The following is a 24593-nucleotide window of genomic DNA, read 5'->3' on the forward strand; positions in this document are numbered from 1 at the left end:
TCCTCAGTCAGGCCCTCACCGCCCATGTCATCCTGTCAGGTCCTCAGTGCCCGTGTCCTCCTGTCCTCAGTCAGGCCCTCACTGCCCGTGTCCTCCTGTCCTCAGTCAGGCCCTCACTGCCCGTGTCCTCCTGTCCTCAGTCAGGCCCTCACTGCCCGTGTCCTCCTGTCCTCAGTCAGGCCCTCACTGCCCGTGTCCTCCTGTCCTCAGTCAGGCCCTCACTGCCCGTGTCCTCCTGTAAGGCCCTCACTGCCCATGTCCTCCTGTCAGGCCCTCACTGCCTGTGTCCTCGTGTCAGGCCCTCAGCGCCCATGTCTTCCTGTCCTCAGTCAGGCCCTCACCGCCCATGTCATCCTGTCAGGCCCTCAGTGCCCGTGTCCTCCTGTCCTCAGTCAGGCCCTCACTGCCCGTGTCCTCCTGTCCTCAGTCAGGTCCTCACCGCCCATGTCCTCCTGTCCTCAGTCAGACCCTCACTGCCCGTGTCCTCCTGTCCTCAGTCAGACCCTCACCGCCCATGTCATCCTGTCAGGCCCTCAGTGCCCATGTCCTCCTGTCCTCAGTCAGGCCCTCAGCGCCCGTGTCTTCCTGTCCTTAGTCAGACCCTCACCACCTGTGTCCTCCTGTCCTCAGTCAGGCCCTCACCCCATGTCCTCAGTCAGGCCCTGACCACCCATGTCCTCCTGTCCTCAGTCAGGCCCTCACCGCCCATGTCCTCCTGTCCTCAGTCAGGCCCTCAGCGCCCGTGTCCTCCTGTCCTCAGTCAGGCCCTCAGCGCCCGTGTCCTCCTGTCCTCAGTCAGGCCCTCACTGCCCGTGTCCTCCTGTCAGGCCCTCAGTGCCCGTGTCCTCCTGTCCTCAGTCAGGCCCTCAGCGCCCGTGTCTTCCTGTCCTTAGTCAGACCCTCACCACCTGTGTCCTCCTGTCCTCAGTCAGGCCCTCACCCCATGTCCTCAGTCAGGCCCTCACCACCCATGTCCTCCTGTCCTCAGTCAGGCCCTCACCGCCCATGTCCTCCTGTCCTCAGTCAGGCCCTCAGCGCCCGTGTCCTCCTGTCCCCAGTCAGGCCCTCAGCGCCCGTGTCCTCCTGTCCTCAGTCAGGCCCTCACTGCCCGTGTCCTCCTGTCAGGCCCTCACTGCCTGTGTCCTCGTGTCAGGCCCTCACTGCCCGTGTCCTCCTGTCCTCAGTCAGGCCCTCACTGCCCGTGTCCTCCTGTCAGGCCCTCACTGCCTGTGTCCTCGTGTCAGGCCCTCACCGCCCATGTCCTCCTGTCCTCAGTCAGGCCCTCAGCGTCCATGTCCTCCTGTCCTCAGTCAGGCCCTCACTGCCCGTGTCCTCCTGTCAGGCCCTCACTGCCTCTGTCCTCGTGTCAGGCCCTCAGCGCCCGTGTCCTCCTGTCCTCAGTCAGACCCTCACCGCCCGTGTCATCCTGTCAGGCCCTCAGTGCCCGTGTTCTCCTGTCCTCAGTCAGACCCTCACCGCCCGTGTCCTCCTGTCCTCAGTCAGGCCCTCAGTGCCCGTGTCCTCCTGTCAGGCCCTCAGTGCCCGTGTCCTCCTGTCCTCAGTCAGGCCCTCAGTGCCCGTGTCCTCCTGTCCTCAGTCAGGCCCTCAGCGCCCGTGTCTTCCTGTCCTCAGTCAGGCCCTCACCGCCCATGTCATCCTGTCAGGCCCTCAGTGCCCGTGTCCTGCTGTCCTCAGTCAGGCCCTCACCGCCCGTGTCCTCCTGTCCTCAGTCAGGCCCTCACCGCCCGTGTCCTCCTGTCCTCAGTCAGGCCCTCACTGCCCATGTCCTCCTGTCAGGCCCTCACTGCCTGTGTCCTCAGTCAGGCCCTCACTGCCTGTGTCCTCAGTCAGGCCCTCAGTGCCCATGTCCTCCTGTAAGGCCCTCACTGCCCATGTCCTCCTGTCAGGCCCTCACTGCCCGTGTCCTCCTGTCCTCGTGTCAGGCACTTGACCACCAGTGTTCACTCTCTTCTTTCAGTTTCTGGCCCCTGAGGCACAGAAGGTCCCAAAGACTGTCCAGCTTCCACCTTCCTAGCTACTTACGAAGGAATATTGAGCTTCCTCTAACACATTACTGCCTCTCACCACAGAGAAACAGGTCATAGGCAACAGAAAGTTTAAAAAGATGAAAAAAATAAAGTTTACAAAATCTTACAGGATTTTATGGGCCTTGTCCTGGCTTGACCCCCCAGTCCCCTCAGTTTTTTCTGTGGTATGAATACATTTAAAGTGCCCAGATATTAAGTGCAAGCCCCCTGAAGGTTTACACGTTTGCACTCATGCAACTGCCTCTTGGATCAAGATACAGAATATTTTTTGCATCCCAGAAGGCTCCTTAGCTCCCTTTCCAGACAGAATCCTTCTCCCCTCTGCCTGGAAGTAACTACTGTTCTCCCTTCCATCACTGTAGCCTAATTTTCCCCCATTACTGGATTTCGCAGAAATGAAATGATACAGTCTATGTTCTTTTGGTCTGGCTTGTTTCAGTCATCATTATACCTGACTCTCTGCTGAGATTTTAGAGGGAAGCTCCCTTGGACGTCGCCGTCTGCTTTGATTTCTGTGGGTGGATATCAACGCTTCTCCCCTTTCATTTTGCCCTTTCCTTATTGGAAGCCTTGGAGTTCTCTTCCTCCATTAAGAATGTATTGAAAGCAGAACGTTGATTAGGCATCTCTCTGCTTCAGGTGGAATCTCTGTTTCAAGGAAGGTCAGACTAGGGAACTTCCAGTAGGCTAAGGTGTCCTACCGCAGCAGACATGTCAGTCAATTCCTCACATTTTTAATATGGATGTTTCATAATAAAACAAGAAGACACCTTGCTTCTAGTAGCAGGGTTTGTTTTGAAGGTTAATAATCATAACTTGTTTTAGGATGCACAGGTGGTAAATGGTAAAGCAAATATTGTCTGATTGATTCCAAAACCTGTATTCTTTGTTATACCAGTAAGAAGGATAAGTGCAGATCACTTTTGCTACTTATTAGCACTTATAGTTGAGTTAAAAGGAAAAGTAAAAATAACAGTGATATAAAGCTAGGCAGTAAATTCTGGAGTTTTGTTTTCTTCTAAGTATAATCCTGTGGATAATTGAGATGCTGAACCAAAAGGGAGATATATTAGGAAATTGATAGATGAGTTCCATTTTGGTTAGCTGTTTATGAGGTTGCTTTCTCGGCCTCTATGGGCCTATATTTGATGAGGCAGTCTCACAGCCACTTAGAACCAAATTCTCTTTATTTATCTGTTCATGGACACTTAGGTTGTCCCCATGATTTACCATAGGAACACATGTATCTCTTTGAGATAGTATAATAACTTGAATTCTGATAATTTTTTAGGGAAGTTAGACTTTTTCCTAAGACTTTGCCTTTGGTTGTATATATTTTTTCTATATACTTTTATTCTTTTTACCAGATAACTACCTGTTAATGTTCTGTTCATCTTGTGGGTTTTTGTTTTTTTTTTAATGTAAAATGAGAACATTGGTCCAGATCATCTCTAAGGCCAACAGTTTTTTTTTAAAAAAATTGTTTTCTTAGTAAAACAGGGTGCTAATACTTGGTTTCATACTTCATACCACTCTTGGGGTTAAATGAGATATTGGAAAAAGTGCTTAGCACAACTCCTGGTATGTAGTAAACACTGAATAAATAGTGTTGGGTGTGACTAATAGTCATTTTTAAAAAAAATTTCTTTAGAAACTAAGGAGATTGCAGAATCATTTAAGACACTTTTCCATTTTCTACAAAACTGCCTCAGTTTAGAAATTTAAGACCTAGTGACATAAGTTTCTTAATATACTTCCCAGTGTAGCTTTGAGGCAGTTCAGTTCAGTCGCTCAGTCATGTCCGACTCTGTGACCCCATGAATCGCAGCACGGCAGGCCTCCCTGTCCATCACCAACTCCCAGAGTTCACTCATACTCATGTCCATCAAGTCGGTGATGCCATCCAGCCATGTCATCCTCTGTCGTCCCCTTCTCCTCCTGCCTCCAATCCCTCCCAGCATCAGGGTCTTTTCCAACGAGTCAACTCTTCGCATGAGGTGGCCAAAGTACTGGAGTTTCAGCTTTAGCATCATTCCTTCCAAAGAAATCCCAGGGCTGACCTCCTTCAGAATGGACTGGTTGGATCTCCTTGCAGTCCAAGGGACTCTCAAGAGTCTTCTCCAACACCACAGTTCAAAAGCATCAATTCTTCGGCGCTCAGCTTTCTTCACAGTCCAACTCTCACATGCATACATGACCACTGGAAAAACCATAGCCTTGACTAGATGGACCTTAGTCCGCCAAGTAATGTCTCTGCTTTTCAATATGCTATCTAGGTTGGTCATAACTTTTCTTCCAAGGAGTAAGCATCTTTTAATTTCATGGCTGCAGTCATCATCTGCAGTGATTTTGGAGCCCCAAAAAATAAAGTCTGACATTGTTTCCACTGTTTCCCCATCTATTTGCCATGAAGTGATGGGACCAGATGCCATGATCTTCATTGAGCTTTAAGCCAACTTTTTCACTCTCCACTTTCACTTCCATCAAGAGGCTTTTTAGTTCCTCTTCACTTTCTGCCATAAGGGTGGTGTCATCTGCATATCTGAGGTTATTGATATTTCTCCTGGCAATCTTGATTCCAGCTTGTGCTTTTCCCAGCTCAGCGTTTCTCATGACGTACTCTGCATATAAGTTAAATAATCAAGGTGACAATATATTCAGCCTTGACATACTCCTTTTCCTATTTGGAACTAGTCTGTTGTTCCATGTCCAGTTCTAACTGTTGCTTCCTGACCTATATATAGGTTTCTCAAGAGGCAGGTCAGGTGCTCTGGTATCCCCATCTCTTTCAGAATTTTCCACAGTTGATTGTGATCCACACAGTCAAAGGCTTGGGCATAGTCAATAAAGCAGAAATAGATGTTTTTCTGGAACTGTATTACTTTGTAATTAAGATCAAGTTTATATTACTGTTTCCTGGTAAACTGTGTGACCTATTACAATGTTCAGTTTTTAGTTCTCAAATCAACTACCTTCTTTGTGAAGGAAAATTAAAAAGCATCTCTTTTACATATGTTTGTATATGTGTCTGTATCATACATATACATGTATTTTAGGATTGGGAGTGGAGGTTTATGTATTTCAGCTGAGTTAATGCTTCTGGTTTATTCAAGATACGTTTCTTAGGCATCTACTATATGTCAGGCACTCTACTGGACAGTGGGAAAATAGAGAAGAGGAAGATGTGATACCTATTTTTAAGAGCTTTATACTCTAATAAGGATTACTAGTAGTGTTAAAAAATAATACACTATTACACAAGTATGTACAGAATACTAAAGGTACAAAGGAGAGGGAGTTGTCAGTTTTGCAGTTTTTACATATTTGAGTCATTCAAACTATAGAATAATCTCTAACTCATTGCTTCCCTATGAACAGCCCAATTTTTTACAATACTAATTCTAGCTTATAATTTGCACTTTTCCACAGTAAAGCTTAAATTGATCTTTTGTTTTATATTTATTTCCTGTAAAGAAAAAAGGGAAGCTATAGATTTCCAAGAGGTTTGGATTGATTTGGAGTACCTACCTCTTCTGTAGTTGCTGTTGTGGAATAGCTAGGTTAGACATCCAGAACTGGCATGCACACGGGAGAGGGAGAGGCATGTGAGTATATTGCTCTAATGAGAGATGGGCTGGTGTGATTATTTTTCTAGTGTCCATGTGCTATATACTTATCCTTTTCCTGACTTTGTTATTTCTGCTTATCCCTAACATTCGTTTTTCTCCATGACACATGTATACTTTGAGATCTATAAAATAATTTTAGTTGATTAGCATGTTGGTTTTTCTTTGGTTCTTTCAATTGCAGTGCCAGGACAAAAACACTCTACTAAGAAAAGTCTAGCCTTTAAGAGACTCTTTTCATGTTTTAGTTTTTTGAGTTGGGTGGTTTTGGACAGATTTTTCCAGTGACTTAAAGGCTAAAGGCAGCCAGCTATCATGTGTAATGTTGCTTGGCTAACTAACCAAGTAACAGCCATAGTTCTACATAATGATTTCTGCGGAGAGTTCAGGGATCCAGAATAAGCTGTCATCTTCACATCTGCAGAATATACCCTATGATTAGTTAGCCTAAATTCTGCCTGATCACGCCCAAAATGCAAGGGAGAAAAACAGTCTTTTATATAATGTAAATGGCAGTGTCATATATTAGTTCTTTCAGCAGCTCTGCCGGCTTTCCTTATTGGTACCAAGTCACAAAATCTAGACTTCAGTCTGCCACTTACAGTTGATCTTTGGCACAGTTCACGTAGGCAGTTGTTATAAAATTCTGCAGTTTTGCAAGATATTGTGGAAACATTGATTATTCTAATCATGAAGTCAACTGAACCATTCTACCCAGGCCAACCACCAGGAGCTGTATTCCAAGATTCCATAAATTGGCTACTTGGAACTTAAACTGGGTCTCCCCACAGGAACAGTGTATATCATGTGGATGGAGTTTCCAAGGCCAGTGCACATCAGTCTGTTTAACTCATACCATGATTTAACTCATTAATATTTCTGAACAGTAAGTATTAGGACTGAGAAGTCCATAGTTGCAGGAAAGAAAGAAACAGTTTTATCTTTTCAGGGTCTAGGGCTGACCCTAGCCATACCTTTGAAAAAGACTCTCTTTGATGTCTTATTCCTTTCTATATACATTTTAAACTCTATTTGCAGTCATCTTTAGGGCTCTGTTTCTTAACACTCTTTGACGTTTGCCCTTAACATACTTTAACTCTCCATCTTCCAGACAGCCTCATCAGCCAAGATTTTGTGGCACTTTTCTTTGTGGTTTATATTGTGAAAATAGATTTGTTAGATACACTTGTTTTAGCCACCACACCTTGAAAATCACTTCGTTTGAGCCTTGATCTGTTTCTCGATCAAAAGGTTATCCCCACATGATTCTAGGTGCTTATTATCCTAGAAGAACCTCTCCGTGGTAAAATTACAAAGAGTGTAGAACTCTTACTCCCACAAAGGAGTTATTCCATAGGTTAAAAACTGAACTTCTGGAGAATTACATCCCTAAGTTCATCTTCCCTGTTTTGCTTTTTCAAGATTGCATCTGAAATTATATATATTCACATTATCTGATGGGTTTAATCATCCAGTAAATGCCTTTCCCCACTCTTTCTGGAATGTTTACAATTGTACTAATGGCAATTGCTGTGCTAACTTTCTGTGAATGAGTTACTATTCTTAATTCAAAATTATTATTAAGTATACAACTCACTTCTAGCATTTACAACCTAGAGTCTAAAACAAAAGCAAATCAAAATTTATTTATATGCCTGCATATATAATTTTGATATATATAATTTCCATCCCTGGGTTGGGAAGATCCCCTGGAGAAGGGAATAGCAATGCATCCCAATATTCTTGCCTGGAGAATCCCATGGACAGAGGAGCCTGGCGGGCTACAGTCCATCGGGTTGCAAAAGACTCAGATGCTAGTGAGCATGGATGCATATATAATTTCAGTTAATCTCCAGTTATCTATTTACTATGATATAATTTCACTGAATCTCCAGTTATCTATTTACTATGATATAAGCTTCATCAAGAGCAGGTAACTTTAATTTGCTCGTTACTTCATCCTCAACAACTACCGTGCTGCCGATCATTAGTATAAAGTAATGATTAGTGGAGATTTTTTGAGTATTCTTTCTTCATGGTATGTCCATTTTTTACAGAATATATTGTTAAAAACAATAGAATCCTTTTCTTTAAGTTATTTAATTATATATGTTAGGTTTTTGAATGTTTGGGAAGAGTAGGATAATCCTCCCTGCTACCCAAAAAAAAAGACAGTAAAGAGTAACCACTCTAAGGTTATGCTAACAGTGATGACAGGTCTTTGGTGAGAAAGAAGCCATAAAGTTCAGATTTCCTACTGAAATTACGGAAAAGAAAGTAACTTTGCTAAAATCTATCCCATCTTATACTCTGATCATGACTAGGGGAAAAATAGGGTATCAAGTAGACTAGAGGAAAGGGGAATCTGTTGAATTTTTTCTTTCTGTTATCTGTTACGTTCCTCTAAGAAGAAATAGGAAGCATTGACGCCGTTCTTTGCACTGTGCCTTTGTAATAGAAAGCAGACCCAGTGAAGCTGTTGCCTAAGCTCTAAGACTCTTGTAGAAGCCTAGAATGTTAGATTGGAACTTGGTCATCTAGTCTCATGAGGACACTACAGTTGAGATAATGGTGATGCAGATAGCATGATGGTCATGGACTCTGACTCTGCTGCAGCCACTGAATCTCTGCTCTTCCACTGACTAGTTGTGTATCTCTGGGCAAGTTACTCAGGTTCTCTGTATCTTGGTTTTCGGACCTGTAAATTAAGGGAAATGATGGCACTGCCTTATAGGATTGTTAGGATGATTAAACGTACTCAGGAGCCTTTACCTTTTTTATCTCCTGTAATATTACCACAATCCTGTGAGTAGGCATAGTGTCACTATTTTAAGAATGGGGAGCCTAAGGCATAGAAAAATGAAGTGAACTTTCCTAAAGTCTGTGGAGTCAAGAGGCCAACAGAGATCTTTTGCAGTACTTCACACTACTTGTTGCTGCCTTTGCAAGAGGAATGGCCATTTCACAGTCATTCAGCTGTGGAAGAGCCTGGTGTGTGGAGAATTGTACAGAACCGTATGGCTGGAGCACAGGGATAAGTGGTAGGGAGGAGAAAGCAGTAAGAGTGGAGATGTAGGTAGGAAGGCCACTGTTTCATAAGGGCCTTGTAGCCTTGCTGAAATAAACAACTAAGTGAAGAACTTTTGTCAGCTAAAGGACATGACCAGCTCTAAGGATAAAGCTACAGAAGTGGAGAGAGACTTTAAGAGGAGGAGAGAAGATGCTGTTTTAATAGTCTAGTCCTAAGTCTGCAAACTTGGCTTATTACACACTTTTTTCAGCAGTTTTTAATTTATATATTTTTGAGTTATCTAAGTACATAGTTCAATGCATATACAAAATATGTATTGGTAAAGTTTTCTTAGTTTTAGGGATAAACAGTAAATACGTATAAGTGTTCTCCAGCTTTCTTCCTGCATGTCAGGAGATTGTTTCCCAGCACTCTAGTTGGGAAGCCACAAGTGTTGGGCAAAGATGAGGAGGGATAGCACAGGCACAGGAACTGGAAGAAACAGACTGAAGAAGAATCAGCAGCATTTGGTGGTTGATCAGATGTACAAGGTGAGGGGTTCGAAAAATGAGGATAAAGGCAGAGTTCAACAAAGTTCTAGCTTGGAACATGGGAAAACAATTACCACTGTGAATAAGGCAGTGAATGTCAGAGAAGGAACAGGCTTTCAGGTGACTATTATATAAGTGTAACATTATGTTTGGTTATCTGCTTAGAGATGCTATAATGCCATTTCCCTTTAAGCAAGAATGAGGAGAGAGGAAGAAATACTGAATTTTTACCTAATATTGATACATAGCATTTTGTTTTGCCTTCTGTTTCACTCTGTAAATATATAAGTGCACATTTAAAATTATACTGAAACTTTTATTAGAAGTTTTCATTTTTCCTTCTGTAGGACACTTCTGGAGCACTTTAATATGAAACACTGTTGTTCAGATTTTTGAAAACTGATGTCCCTGGGAATTTGTTCATCTATAAAGCTCAAGAATGTGAAAACTAAGGTTCTATCAGAAAAACTCTAAGATCCTTAATTACATTACTTTTCCAGATATAAAATATTTCAGATATAAAATAATCTGAAATTTATTTTCAGTTTAGTTTTACCATTGTGATTAATAAGAGGCATGATTTTAGTCTATAAATTGGTTTAAAGACTGTCTTCAATAGGGTGATTTGCTTTCATTTTTAAGTGCCATGTCAGATAGATTCAGAGTGACTTGTTCACATTTGTGTACAAGTCTGAGTGAGTAGTTAGTATGTTGATGACGTCAAGTCACATTTGAAGACAATACTAAGCAGTGTTGCGCTGCCTATCAGGATTATGTTTGCAAAAGAAGCTGTTGTGTATTGAGTACACAAGAACAAAGGAGCAACTAGAGTTTTTTTGCTTAATTTGTAAATTATCAATTCAGTGAATGCAGAATAAAATGTAAAACATGGGCCTAACATTTGGAATGTAAGTTAAGTCCCAGTTAATTCAAAACAGAGTCGTCTTTGAGAACAAAGTTCAAAAATACAAGTGACAAGGGTTATAATGTTGATTTTTTCCTCCTTACCTTTTGCTGTATGCTGATCTAAACAGATCTTAGCTGTCTATAGCTGTGTTGTTTTTCCTTTTTCAATTGTGTGACCCTCTCATAAGGCCTTCCCTTGGGGGCTCAGTGGTAAAGAACCCACCCGCCCAGGCAGGAGGCATGGGTTCAGTCCCTGGGTTGGGAAGATCCCCTGGAGAAGGAAGTGGCAACCCACACCAGTATTCTTGCCTGGGAAATCCCATGGACAGAGGAGCCATGGGGTTGCAACAGGGTCGGACACAACTTAGCGACTAAACAACAACAAACCTTCACATAAAAGGTTGACTTTGAAATTATGGAGAAATCTTAGAAACTATTTGTAAAAGTCAAATGTTCTCCTTGCTCTTTCCCAGTTTGATCTTGGAGTTCACTGAAAACACAGGTGTTCAATACAGTAGGTAATGCCAACTAGTGCCAAAAGTTTGTCATCAAGACATGCTTATACAGTTGTTTCTATTGATTCCATTAGGCCATCAAATCACACTACCGCTGATAATTTCATTTCCTAATGCACAATAATTTTTTAAATTGAAGCATAGTTACTGTATACTATTATATATTATAGGTATATAATATTCACAATTATTATAGGTTATAACTGTTTACAGTTATTGTAAAATAATGACTATACCCCCATTGTACAGTATATCCTTGTAGCTTATTTTATACATAATAGTTTGTGCCTCTCATTTCCCTACCCCTGTGTTGCCCGTCCCTATTTCCCTTTCTCCACGGGTAACCGCTAGTTGTTCTCCGTGTCTATAAATCTGCTTCTTTTTTGTTAAATTCACTACTTTGTTGTATTTTTTAGATTCCACATATAAGTGATGTCCTACAGAATTTATCTTTCTCTGACTTATTTCACTTAACATAGTGTCCTCCAAGTCAAGTCCATCCGTGTTGCTGCACATGGCATTATTTCATTCTTTTTTATGGCTGAGTAATAGTCCATTGTGTGTAGGTACCACATCTTCTGTAAAAGAAGTCATTTTCATACTAGAATTAAAATAACAATTATATTCTACTGGCTGTTGCTGCACATATAATAAATATTTTCTTTGTAGAGGAATCTATAGAATCTGTATACTTTAGGCCTTGTTGTTAAATTTCAGAATGATAAATCCCCGTATGCTAAAAGATGCCATCTTTATATAACATAATAAAGTTAGTGTGTAGCTCTATTAAAAAGGACATTTCTGTTACTCTCTTCTGCCAACAGAATGGAATAGGCATTGAATTTCTGAATGGTTCACCATAGTTTAATTGGTAAATTGGTAACGATGTCTTCTTTCTACTATTGTAGCAATATTTGTTGAGAGCTTGCTGTGTTTCAGGGACATGGGTTTTTTCCACAACCATCATATCAGTAGTTACTCCTACTTTATATATCAAAGCACAAAGGATGACACTGTTCCACGGCCATGCAGTTGGGCCTAGAGAGAAGTCAGGTGGCCTGACTCCAAACCAGTGTTTTAACCTTTTCATAACTGGCCCTCGAAGCTGGCTATACTTCAAAAGCATTTGGGAGCTTTACCAGAAAAAATGGGGGATGGGGACAGCACATGCCTGGGAAAGGGGCCCCAGACTAATTAAGTCAGAACCTCTACCGGGATGAGGTTTCAACACTGGCATTTATTAGTATTTTTAAAACATCTTGTGATGAGTCTAATGTGAAACCAGGGTTGAGAACCACTGCCCTGTAATTATACTGTTTATATTAGAATTAATTTTACTTAATTTGATAAAGTAATCTGATAGTAGCAGAAAAAGCACATGTAAAGACTTAAGGCTAGAGTAGAACCATGGCAGAGATTTTACATACCTTCCTACATAAATGAAGCAACTTTACATCTACCGTCTTTAATACTAGAATTGTGGGCCATGCAACCTAACACACCGGAAGTAATGAGGCTGTATATAAGCAGAAATTCAGAAAACTACAAAAACACAAAGTTGAATGAAATTTGTTTCTATATGGAATTTCAGACTTCAGTATCTTTAATTTTTCCAAGCTTTAGTTCATTATCATGTGTTTAAAAATACTACTTATATTTTAATTGTTAGTATGGTACCTGCTTAAGTATAATCTTTTATAATAAACTGGTCAATAAAATGTTTCCAGATCTGGGTGATTCTGTTATAAATATAGATGAAACTATTGTGAATACAGATAAAATCATATTAATCACATTTAATTTCATAATTCATATGGCTTATGAAGTTATACAAATATAAGGTAACATTTGACTTAATCTCAATAACATGTCTAGTTACTGTCTTAATATGGGATAACAGAATGAGAAAGTGTATCATGCTTGTGAACAAAAGGGATTGAATACAGATTACCACAAGACTTCATCTTGAATCTCCTGAGCAGGCATGCTTACCTCACATTTAGTTACTGAAATGTGGCTATCAAACTCAACACAGGCTTCCACATGCAGAAGTTAGACAGCCAAGTCTGGAATGGGTATAATGAGATGTTCATGGGAGTTATTTTTAAAGGACGCCATTTATAAAGCAAAAAAATATTTTGGTACACCTCCCCTCTTTTGTATGTTAGAACCTGTTTTTAAGAACATTTTTATAGTGAAGTATAGTTGATTAACAATGTTGTGACAGGTTCAGGTGTCCAGCAGAGTGATTCACTTATGCATACACCTGTATCTATCCTTTTTCAAATTCCTTTCCCACTTAGATTCTTACATAATAGTGAGCATAGTTCCCTGTGCTAGACAGTAGGTCTTCGTTGGTTGAAAGTGTTAGTTGCTTAGTCGTGTCCAATTGTGTGACCTCTATGAACTGTAGCCTGCCAGGCTCCTATGTCCATGGAATTCTCCAGGCAAGACTACTGAAGTGGGTTGCCATTCCCTTCTCCAAGGGGTCTTCCTAACGCAGGGATCAAACCTGGGTCTCCTGCATAGCAGGTGGATTATTTCCTGTCTGAACCACCAGGGAAGCCCTCTTCTTTGTTGGTTATCCATTTTAAATGTAGCAGTGTGCACGTCAGTCCCAAACCCCCTAACTATCCCTCTCCCAAATTACAGAATTTTAGTTAGGAATGGCAATTCCTGTGGTTATATAGAAACTTAGAGAGGCAGCTGTGTTGAAGGTTATAGAACTATGCAGCTAGTCACAGAGCTAAAACCACAGAAAGTTATCTCTATTCTTTTTCCTGTTTATACTCTTATCAGATTGCATATTTACCTTAGGGAGGAAAAAACAGATTTAAGAAATCTGTTGATGGCACCAGTACTTTCTCTTTCAAGCTTTGTCTTTCCAGCACCAAACATTAGATGTAATACACAAGCACACATACGTATGTGTGTGTGTGTCTGTGTTTGTGCATGTGTATTTTCTACAAATAGTTTTTATTGAAAAGGCAACATAATATAATAGCACTGAATACCATCTTTCTGGGACAGCAGTATACTGTGTTTCTTTAAACAGTAATCACCCTCCCCCTCTCCCAAAAAAGAATTTTCAAGTAGGTAAAACTCTGTAGAAATATAAGCCTCTCTGATACTAGAAAAATTTTAAGAAGAAAAACCATTTACTGTCTAATTCACTGTAGATTGTTAATAGGAAGACAATTTTTCAGATTATCCAGCTTCCAGCTCAACAGAGAGAAATCATATAGTAGGTCTGGTGATGTGGCCAGAAATGGGAGACAAAAGGCTGTGGCCACGATGACTTTCCCTGCATGATAATAGGGTGGATGCCTGACTGCTGACATGGCCACCCCTCTGCTGATGGCAGAAAAGGCTAGTGAAAGACATCGAGCCCATGGTTTTGAGCCTGTCCTGCAGGCAGTGGGGCAGGTCGCCACCAGTCCTCTCCAAGGGCCACCACATGCCATAGCTACTTGTTCATGGAGGTCCTCGGCAAGGCTGGTCGTTTGGATAGTAAAGCAAGGTCAAGCTGTAATCTTGGTATCACACTGAATTCAGGGTCTCACCATAGACCATGAGGTAGACCAGTTGTTCTGTCTAGCCTAGCTCAAGTAGCAGGAAGCCCAGATTCTAGTCGGGGTTGTGATGTTTTGCATCTCCCTAAAAGAAAGACTATTCCTTGTGCTCCCTTCCCATTTGTTCAAGCAGTTTAAAAAGAAAAAAAAAAGTGCTGAATCTCAGAAAATCCTCAAGTCTGAAGAAACCCAGCTTAATTCCGAAACTTCATTCTTTCCAAGAGACTATACATAATCTGTATGGACATGTGTAACAGTAGTGATGGAGAGACTGTGTGGTTCTCTTAGGTTTCCCAGTAACTTGGCCTTGTTATTTTGCAGGCAGTGATTTCCCCGCCAGAGATACTGCCATATACAACCACAAGCACACATCTGCACTCCCACAACTTACATAGATGCTCTTTGAATTATTCACCAAATACACTATAAGTGTGCCTCAAGGGTCTACTTTTTAAGCATGTACTATACTTCATAAATGATGATTTAAAAAAAAAAAACCTGTTACTCAGATTATGAATGTTGGACTGTGCACTGAATCTTAAACTGAAGCAACTTATCAAAATGGTGACACCTGTAATTATGGTACTAATGCCATCTTTCAAAATATGTATAAAAATAATATATCCTCAGTAGGTCATGTGCTTAGTATTTTTGCATTGAGGATTGGTTTTAAGTGAGAATTTGTTTAAATAGGATTACTGTATTTATACAGGTATGTTACTGGCTTTACAACTTGGCATCTTAAAAAGATAATGACACATTTTGGTGGATTTGAATTTCCAAAATCCTTTGCCAGGTAGGAAAGGAAGAAATTGCATATAGCTTTTATGGCTTTTCATGAATAGACCGTTTCTTTTTGGTCAAAAATACGAAGATGCTTTTAGATTCCTCATGCTTCCAGCAGCAAAAATACAAATAGTGCTCAAAAAGTTCTTTTGTAGAGACATTTAAAAAGCAGAGTTCTGAGCATTACCTTTTTCATTGTGGGTCAAGGGAAAGTATATTGTCTTATAAGCCTGTTTTTCCCTGCATACCTGTCATTCATAGTACTTCATAACATTTCTGCTAACAGCTTTCATAATGAAGATTATCCTACAAATGAAGATATTCAATTAAATCAGTTGAAAAGTGAGAAAATATAGAGAACCCTGTATCCTAATCTCTTATAATTCTTCTGCATGGCTTATACATATTACCCCATCTGTTTACCTTTTTGAAATACATAATGATGTGTTTATTTTCAGGATTACAGCTCTGCTTTACTCAAAATACCATTTTCTGGACCAAACTATCAGCTTTTTTATGTTCTGTGGTATGGCAGACTTCTGTTGCATTGAAGCTTTTATTTATAAGAAATGTACAACACAAGGATGTTAGAAATAGCTTTGCAATAAAGGAAGCTCTGTGGTGGAAGCCAAGGGGCAACAGTGGATAAATTGTGCAAAAGGCTGCTTGTTTGGAAATCACATTTAATTTAAAAGAACTTTCAATCACTAGTTAATGTAACTGCTTTAAATTTACAGACAGTGGGAGTAGCTCACCGCTACCCAAGTATGCTTCATCTCCCAAACCAAACAACAGCTACATGTTCAAACGGGAGCCCCCAGAGGGATGTGAGCGAGTGAAGGTCTTTGAGGAAATGGCGTAAGTAATGTCTTTTCTATCAGCTGGGATCTGCAAAGCTGTAAAGCTTTTTACTGAGACCAGTTGATTACAGATGAATCAACTACTCCGTCCAGCTGATAATGTGTTTCAGAAGCAAATTATGAAAAGAGAATTCAATAGGCCAAAGAGATCTGACTTAAGGAGAATTAAGAGTCTGTGTGCTGGAAATACGCTAACACAGAGAAACTTGGAAATTCATCCCGACTACCTACAAGATCAATTTTGAATCTTTAAGAATTTTCCTTTCATAAGCTCTGTTAATTTAGATGGCTGAAGAAAACAAACAGCTGTAGCAGCACACTGAATCCCCACATGTGCGTAGCCTTCACGACAGTGACCCCACCAGCCGGAGGGACTGTCTCCTTCCCTGTAGACACATCGAGCATGTGTATTCATTGAATTCAGACTTCCTGTTCACGGATTTCTTTTTTTATTCTTTTTGAAAGTTCAGTATGTTTAAAGTAGAAAAATTCAAGGGAAAAGAGATTCATGCTGTAAATACTTGGCAGAACAGCTCAAAATAAAGAGAGTTTGCGGCTCTTGGGTTCACTCATCCCCCTGTCCCCGTGCAGGCTTGCCCGCTGGAGGCTGCTGCACTCCTGTAACCTCAAAGGGGACAGAGACCGGTCTTGTAGGAGGTGACGGCATAGTTCGCAGGAATGGGGGGAGATGAAGGGCTTGTGGACACGGCTCTGTTGGGCTGACTGGCTCTACAAGAAACTACTGAAACTTTTTTCATAATTTTCCTGATCTGTATTAGTAGAACTATGTATAGAGATACAGAAAAAGGAGGAAGTACTTAAAACCAAATATCTGATGGGGTAATCCCTCTCCCATATACTTAACAGAAAAGGTCATTTTAACATTGCATAATCCACGTTTCTAAATAAATGAAAGCAAACTAGTGTCAGAAACATTTTTGTCTGCCCAATCCTTTTGGAAATCCTTTTGTTTTCAATATCACCTCAGTGCTGTGTACGTCAGTAGTATGCCAGCTGACTTGTGCTATGGAAGATGTTTATCCCTCTGTGTACACTGAATCCATTCCCTGCCATTCACATTTTAGCTGTTTTAGAGAACTCCAGTTAATTTGTAAAATGCTTGACTTTTTTAATGATTGTAAAACCTAATTTTGTTTTATGGTTTTAGGTCTCGTCAGCCTATCTCAGCCCCTCTCTTTTCATGTCCTGACAAAAACAAGGTTAATTTCATCCCAACCGGATCAGCTTTCTGTCCTGTAAAACTCCTAGGCCCTCTTCTCCCTGCCTCTGACCTGATGCTCAAGAACTCTCCTAACTCGGGCCAGAGCTCGGCTCTGGCCACCCTGACCGTTGAGCAGCTCTCCTCCCGGGTTTCCTTCACATCCCTTTCCGACGACACCAGCATAGCGGGCTCCGCTGAGGCCTCTGCCCAACAGCCATCCCAGCAGCAGCAGTTCCTGCAGGAGCTGCCGGGTGAGGACCACATCTCCGCTCACAACTACGTGGTCATCTAAAGAGAAGGGGGAGCTGGCCTCCACCCTGTTTCCCACGCATTAGAACTAGATCTCAGACACCCATCTGCATGGAGTGACCGACTTTCTGACAGCACCACCACCACCAACAGAATACTGAATCAGAATCATCAAGTATCTCAACACTTATCTTGGCAGGGACGGAACTCCTATTCAGCAGTTTTTGTGGAAAGCAGTAATGCTTGCAAAATGTGTGTATCATTCAGCATTCTAAGTGGAGACTATGCATTTCATAGTATGTTTGACAGATTAGTACTGTGTCCTGTGTTTTGTCCCCAAATCTTCAGTATAAATAAGCTCTATATCAGAAAGTTGCCTGTCGAAATAGAAAATGTCTTGCTGTGTTTTGTCCTATGGAAAAATACTGTACTTCAGGATTATGTTTACAATTGATCCAGGTGTTTGTTTCTAACTTCTGTAATACATACAATGCAAAAAATAAACAAATGGCCACAACAGTTGCACAGGGCCCACCCTATGGCCTAGCTTCAGGTACTTCAGTTGAAGTCTAAACTCAGGTAACTTGGAATGTATATCATATTGGGATATTAACTATTTCACAGCTAAAAAGCTAAAGAGGGAACAGCACTCTTTTGCCTTTTCTTCTTTTATGCATTTCCCTTTCCTCATTACATTCCACATTCTTAGAATAAGAAGTGCATTCAACCCTAGGAGAACAGAAATCCTGGACATGGGTGAACGCGAGGAGAACCAGCAAATCCGTGGTGTCTGACATCACTGTTGTCACGGGGTTACAAGTAAAACAACTGTTGCATTCACTGTTTCACCATGTGTAAATGTGGCTTTTTTTTTTTTTTAAACAAGTTCAGGTGTTGCTCAGTTAATGACTGATACAGTGTTGCGAATAAAGTATCAGGTACTAGGCTGTACAAAACATTCCCCCAGTGTGTGTGTGGATGTTAAAGACAAGAATGTCTAGGTGTAATTTTCCCAGAGGATGGCTGAGGTTTTTTTGTTTATGTTGGCCATCAGGGTCATGAAATGCTACTGATCTATCCAAAGGCATAGTCACGTTTCGTTTCTCTTTTGGAAATTCTTGAATCTGCAGGTTAAGAAATGACAGACTTTGGTTATTTTCCTCAAGCAGTTCAGGTGCATGAGTTGTTTTAATGTAGAGAGAGCACATGTGAGTCTCCGAATTCAAAATAGGTTATTTGGTGACTCGCAATTACAAGCAGTGTGGCACTGTTTCATTTAAGCCTCTCAGTAATACCATGAACACTTACGTTCATATTTTGGAAGCATGGAGTAGACCATAAACCCAAGTAAACAGCCTTGAACCTGCAGACTTGGCATAACTTCCTGAAGTGTGAAGAGAGCCCTAGATGTTCCTGATTGGTCAGTGAAAGAGCCCAACTTCTGCCATTGTTTTCTGCAGCACAAAGAGTATGTTCAAAAGCGGAGAGAAGTTTCTGTGTGTTTATTCCTTCAGTTCAATAAAACAGTTGTTTGATCTGCATCTAAAGTTTATGGCACAATTTTCTGAAGAATTAGGGGAACAAGGTGCCTACAGTTACAGGAGCGTTTCAGTTCCTTTCAGTCATTCCTGGGTTTTCCTTTGTTTTATTTTCTAAGGAGGTTGAAGAAGGAAGATGTGATAAAGAAGAAAGCAACACCATTGATTTTTTTTTTTAAGAAATGATATATATATGTGTGTGTATATGTTTGTGTATGTGTTCAGTGTATTATTTTGTCATGATCCCAGTTATCTTCTTTCCACCAAAGTTTGCAGTAATATTCTCTCCTGAAGGTGCATTCTGGCTCCTTTCAATTAGTCAGTGTTATATTGTAGGAGACTGTCATGGGAAAGACTCAGTTTACTTTCACCATTTTCACAGGGGGACCTTTTAAAACAATCTATTCAGCAGAAGACACCTTTAACCCTAATAATCTCAGGCCTTGATGAAAATACTATATTTTGTAGATTATGGTTAAAGGGAGAAAATTATTAGTTCTGTAAGATAAATATGAGCTCCATTAACTTCTGATATCTGGTTTAGCATTACATAATGTGTTGATCTTATACTCTGCTTTTGTCCAAATAAGATGCAGTAGTATCAATATCAATTTCTGAACGATGGACTGAATATGCTTTTTTTGGTAATGAAATCTGATGTACGATATTTATAGTGATGTGCTTTTATTTTCTCATGAGAAAACTAAATATTGTGTTGTACATTTGTTCTTAGCATATATTAAAGTTTTGAACCAAATGTGTTAAAGCTTATGCTTTGCCATGTAAATTTCCCAGAAGTTGTTGAGCTCAAATGTATCCTACATCCAGCTGTAGAAATTTGTCAGAGATTGTTTAAATTTTGTATATAGTTGTACTGTTTAATTCTACACTGCGCTGAACAGTATTTGAGTTACCATACAATATGGCTTTACACAAGGAAATGTGTGGCTTTTGTTTTGTATTTTTTCAGTATAGAAGTTCCTGTGTCTTCTTATTTAAATAAAGTTATTAGTAAAACTGGAATAGTTCACTATGTTTTTGGAAAGACTGGGCTTTTAGCATCTTACCTGACAAGGATGAATTCAGCTCTCGGGTTGGAGGTACACTGACTGGGTTAGATTTCCACAGCCTGGTTTCCTCTTGATATTTTGATTTACACACTTTTCATCACAAGCTAAGAAACGTGATGTCTGAAGTTCCAAGTCTTTGTTCTGTTCCCAGCAATGAGCACCTTAAAAAGAGAAGACACTGTCCTCATGTCATCATTCTATGCCTAAGAATTATTTACGAAAATAAGTTTGTTTAATGAAATCACCACAAAGGAGATTGCAGCAAAAATTTTAAAAATTTCACTCTTTTTATTTACAGAGCAAAAGAGTGTTGATGTTTTTCCTAGTTACCTAAATAGGGTCATCATAGGCCATGTGGTAGCTTGAAAGCAAAAACTAACTGCTTTGAGAAATAATTTGCCAGCAGCATAGTCTTCATTTCCAAAGCACCTCTCACTAAACAGATTTAAGTTGAACCTAAAATGATTATGTTTGGGGCTTTAAAAAATATAACTTTTTAAGAGTGAGTTTGATCAATTGTCTTCTTCAGGACTATATATGATTTAAGCAGGAAATTATCTACTGTATACAAGTTAAAAATTCCACTGCAAATGAATGTGGAGAAAAAGTGGAATTTCAGCCCCATCTTTGCTTGACCATACAAGCTTAATAATAAATGGCCCTGAGACAAGTTAGTATTTGCAAAATCAAACCTAAGGAACAAGGAAGGAGAAATTCTAAAAATTTTATGTTTAACCTTATGTTACTAGAAATAAAGGTTATTTATGAATATCACAAAATAAATGTTTACCACCACCCACAGTGTGAAGTGAGTTCTAGCTCTGAAGTTCAGTTATCCCCGACTTACTCCCTATAAGCAGCTTCTATCTCCTACCCCATCTTTGGACCTCACAAGTCTGTCTTTCCTGGTAAACTCACTTTGGTGAACCTAGGGTTCCTTAGAACTACAGGAATTTTGTGAAGGTAGATCCCATAATTCACACCTTGAGTCAAAAGCTGAATGCTGTAGTCTAGCCCCACAGTTCCAGATATCTAGCAAGCATCTCCTCTTGGACTTCTTGCCTCATTTCAACTTCAGTGATTAAACGGAATGAAGACACTCTTGTTTCTGTCATACCAAGTTAGCTCTTCTCCTTCACACTTATGTTCCTTCTGTTTCCCAGAAAACAAGGACTAGCATACTATTTTCTTCACCTAAATCAAAATTGCCTGTCTTCCTACTATCTCACCACTGAAATATGAAGCTGCTAGAGCTGTGATGGTGGTAGGTAAGACAGCCATGCCATGTGGATGAATTTCTTTTGAAACAGGATTCAAATGGCAAGAAAAATAAGTTTGCTGGACTTCCAAAAATCTCTTCAGCTGTAGACTAGGGGTCAGCCAACCATAGCCCATGGACCAAATCTTCCCCAATGCCTATTTTTATAAATGTCTACATTTATACTGTCTGGTGGCTCAGATGGTAAGGAATCTGCCTGTAATGCAAGAGACCCAGGTCTGATCCTGGGAAGTTGGGAAGATCCCCTGGAGAAGGAAATGGCAACCCACTCCAGTATTCTTGCCTGGAGAATCCCCATAGAAGAGCCTGGCGAGCTATAGTCGACAGGGTTGCAAAGAGTCAGACATGACTGAGTGACTTAACACATACATACATACTGGATCAAAGCCACGCTTAGTTCCTTACGTACTGCCTTTGGCGACTCTGCTGTACAATGGCAGAATTAAGTAGCTACCACAGAGACAGTGTGGCTCACAATGCCTAAAATATTTACCATTTGGTCCCTCAGATATGCAGATGACACCACCCTTATGGCAGAAAGCAAAGAGGAACTAAAGAGCCTTTTGATGAAGGTGAAAGAGGAGAATGAAAAAGCTGGCTTAAAACTCAACATTCAAAAAAACGAAAATCATGGTATCCGGTCCCATCACTGCATGGCAAATAGATGGGGAAACAGTGCAAACTGAGACTATTTTCTTGGGCTCCAAAATCACTGCAGATGGTGACTGCAGCCATGAAATTAAAAGATGGTTGTTCCTTGGAAGAAAGGCTATTACAAACCTAGACACTGTATTAAAAAGCAGAGACATCACTTTGCCAACAAAAGTTTGTATAGCCAAAGCTATCCATATTTCCACTTGTGTATGGATGTGAGAGTTGGACCATAAAGAAGGCTGAGCACCGAAGAACAGATGCTTTTGAACTATGGTGTTGCAGAAGACTCTTGAAAGTCCCTTCCACTGCAAGGAGATCAAACAGTCAATCTTAAATCAATCCTGAATATTCATAGGAGGGACTGATGCTGAAGCTCCAATACTTTGGCCTCCTGATGTGAAGAACTGACTCATTGGAAAAGACCCTGATGCTGGGGAAGATTGAGGGCAGGAGGAGAAGGGGACGACAGAGGATGATTTGGTTGAATGGCATCCCTGACTCGATGGACATGAGTTGGGGCAAGCTCCAGGAGACGGTGAAGGACAGGGAAGCCTGGCATGCTGCAGTGACACAAAGAGTCAGACACGACTGAGTGACTGAACAACAACCGCCCTTATGGAAAAAACATTTACTGACCTCTGCTGTCTGGGGAGGCCTTACAAATAGCTGTGAAAAGAAGAGAGGTGAAAAGCAAAGGAGAAAAGGAAAGATATCTGAATGCAGAGTTCCAAAGAATAGCAAGAAGAGATAAGAAAGCCTTCTTCAGTGATCAATGCAAAGAAATAGAGGAAAAGAACAGAATGGGAAAGACTAGAGATCTCTTCAAGAAAATTAGAGATCAAGGGAATATTTCATGCAAAGATGTGCTCGATAAAGGACAGAAATGGTATGGACCTAACAGAAGCAGAAGATATTAAGAAGAGGTGGCAAGAATACACAGAACTGTACAAAAAAGATCTTCATGACCCAGATAATCACGATGGTGTGATCACTCACCTAGAGCCAGACATCTTGGAATGTGAAGTCAAGTGGGCCTTAGAAAGCATCACTATGAACAAAGCTAGTGGAGGTGATGGAATTCCAGTGGAACTGTTTCAAATCCTGAAAGATGATGCTGTGAAAGTGCTGCACTCAATATGCCAGCAAATTTGGAAAACTCAGCAGTGGCCACAGGACTGGAAAAGGTCAGATTTCATTCCAATTCCAAAGAAAGGCAATGCCAAAGAATGCTTAAACTACTGCACAACTGCACTCATCTCACACACGAGTAAAGTAATGCTCAAAATTCTCCAAGCCAGGCTTCTGCAATACATGAACCGTGAACTCCCTGATGTTCAAGCTGGTTTTAGAAAAGGCAGAGGAACCAGAGATCAAATTGCCAACATCTGCTGGATCATGGAAAAAGCAAGACAGTTCCAGAAAAACATCTATTTCTGCTTTATTGACTATGCCAAAGCCTTTGACTGTGTGGATCACAATAAACTGGAAAATTCTGAAAGAGATGGGAATACCAGACCACTTGACTTGCCTCTTGAGAAATCTGTATGCAGGTCAGGAAGCAACAGTTAGAACTGGACATGGAACAACAGACTGGTTCCAAATAGGAAAAGGAGTACATCAAGTACATCAAGATATATTGTCACCCTGCTTATTTAACTTTTATGCAGAGTACATCATGAGAAACGCTGGGCTGGAAGAAACACAAGCTGGAATCAAGGTTGCCGGGAGAAATATCAATCACCTCAGATATGCAGATGACACCACCCTTATGGCAGAAAGTGAAGAGGAGCTAAAAAGCCTCTTGATGAAAGTGAAAGAGGAGAGCGAAAAAGTTGGCTTAAAGCTCAACATTCAGAAAACGAAGATCATGGCATCTGGTCCCATCACTTCATGGGAAATAGATGGGGAAACAGTGGAAACAGTGTCAGACTTTATTTTTTTTGGGCTCCAAAACCACTGCAGAGGGTGACTGCAGCCATGAAATTAAAAGACGCTTACTCCTTGGAAGAAAAGTTATGAGCAACCTAGCTGGTATATTCAAAAGCAGAGACATTACTTTGCCGACTAAGGTCAGTCTAGTCAAGGCTATGGTTTTTCCTGTGGTCATGTATGGATGTGAGGGTTGGACTGTGAAGAAGGCTGAGTGCCAAAGAATTGATGCATTTCAACTGTGGTGTTGGAGAAGACTCTTGACGGTCCCTGGACTGCAAGGAGATCCAACCAATCCATTCTGAAGAAGATCAACCCTGGGATTTCTTTGGAAGGAATGATGCTAAAGCTGAAGCTCCAGTACTTTGGCCACCTCATGGGAAGAGTTGACTCATTGGAAAAGACTCTGATGCTGGGAGGGATTGGGGGCAGGAGGAGAAGAGGACGACTGAGGATGAGATGGCTGGATAGCATCACGGACTCGATGGACGTGAGTCTGAGTGAACTCTGGGAGATGGTGATGGACAGGGAGGCCTGGTGTGCTGTGATTCATGGGGTCGCAAAGAGTTGGACACGACTGAGAGACTGAACTGAACTGAACTGACCTCTGCTGATGGCACCCCACTCCAGAACTCTTGCCTGGAGAATCCCATGGATGGAGGAGCCTGGTGGGCTGCAGTCCATGGGGTCGCTAAGAGTCGGACACGACTGAGCAACTTCACTTTCACTTTACACTTTCATGCATTGGAGAAGGAAACGGCAACCCACTCCACTATTC

At 41.1% G+C, this 24593-nt stretch overlaps 1 protein-coding gene across 1 annotated transcript in view; it reads left to right on the forward strand.

Moving 5' to 3' along the window:
* The window catches only part of GLCCI1 (glucocorticoid induced 1), a 106180-nt gene extending 88792 nt beyond the window's left edge, over positions 1 to 17388 (forward strand). The window contains exons 7-8 of the mRNA XM_052639173.1: positions 15752 to 15872; positions 17043 to 17388. Coding sequence (XP_052495133.1) covers positions 15752 to 15872; positions 17043 to 17388 — 467 coding nt within the window. The remainder of the gene's footprint in view (positions 1 to 15751; positions 15873 to 17042) is intronic.
* Positions 17389 to 24593: the final 7205 nt, after the last annotated feature.

Source organism: Budorcas taxicolor, chromosome 4 (assembly GCF_023091745.1).
Source record: "Budorcas taxicolor isolate Tak-1 chromosome 4, Takin1.1, whole genome shotgun sequence".
Lineage (NCBI taxonomy): Eukaryota > Metazoa > Chordata > Mammalia > Artiodactyla > Bovidae > Budorcas > Budorcas taxicolor.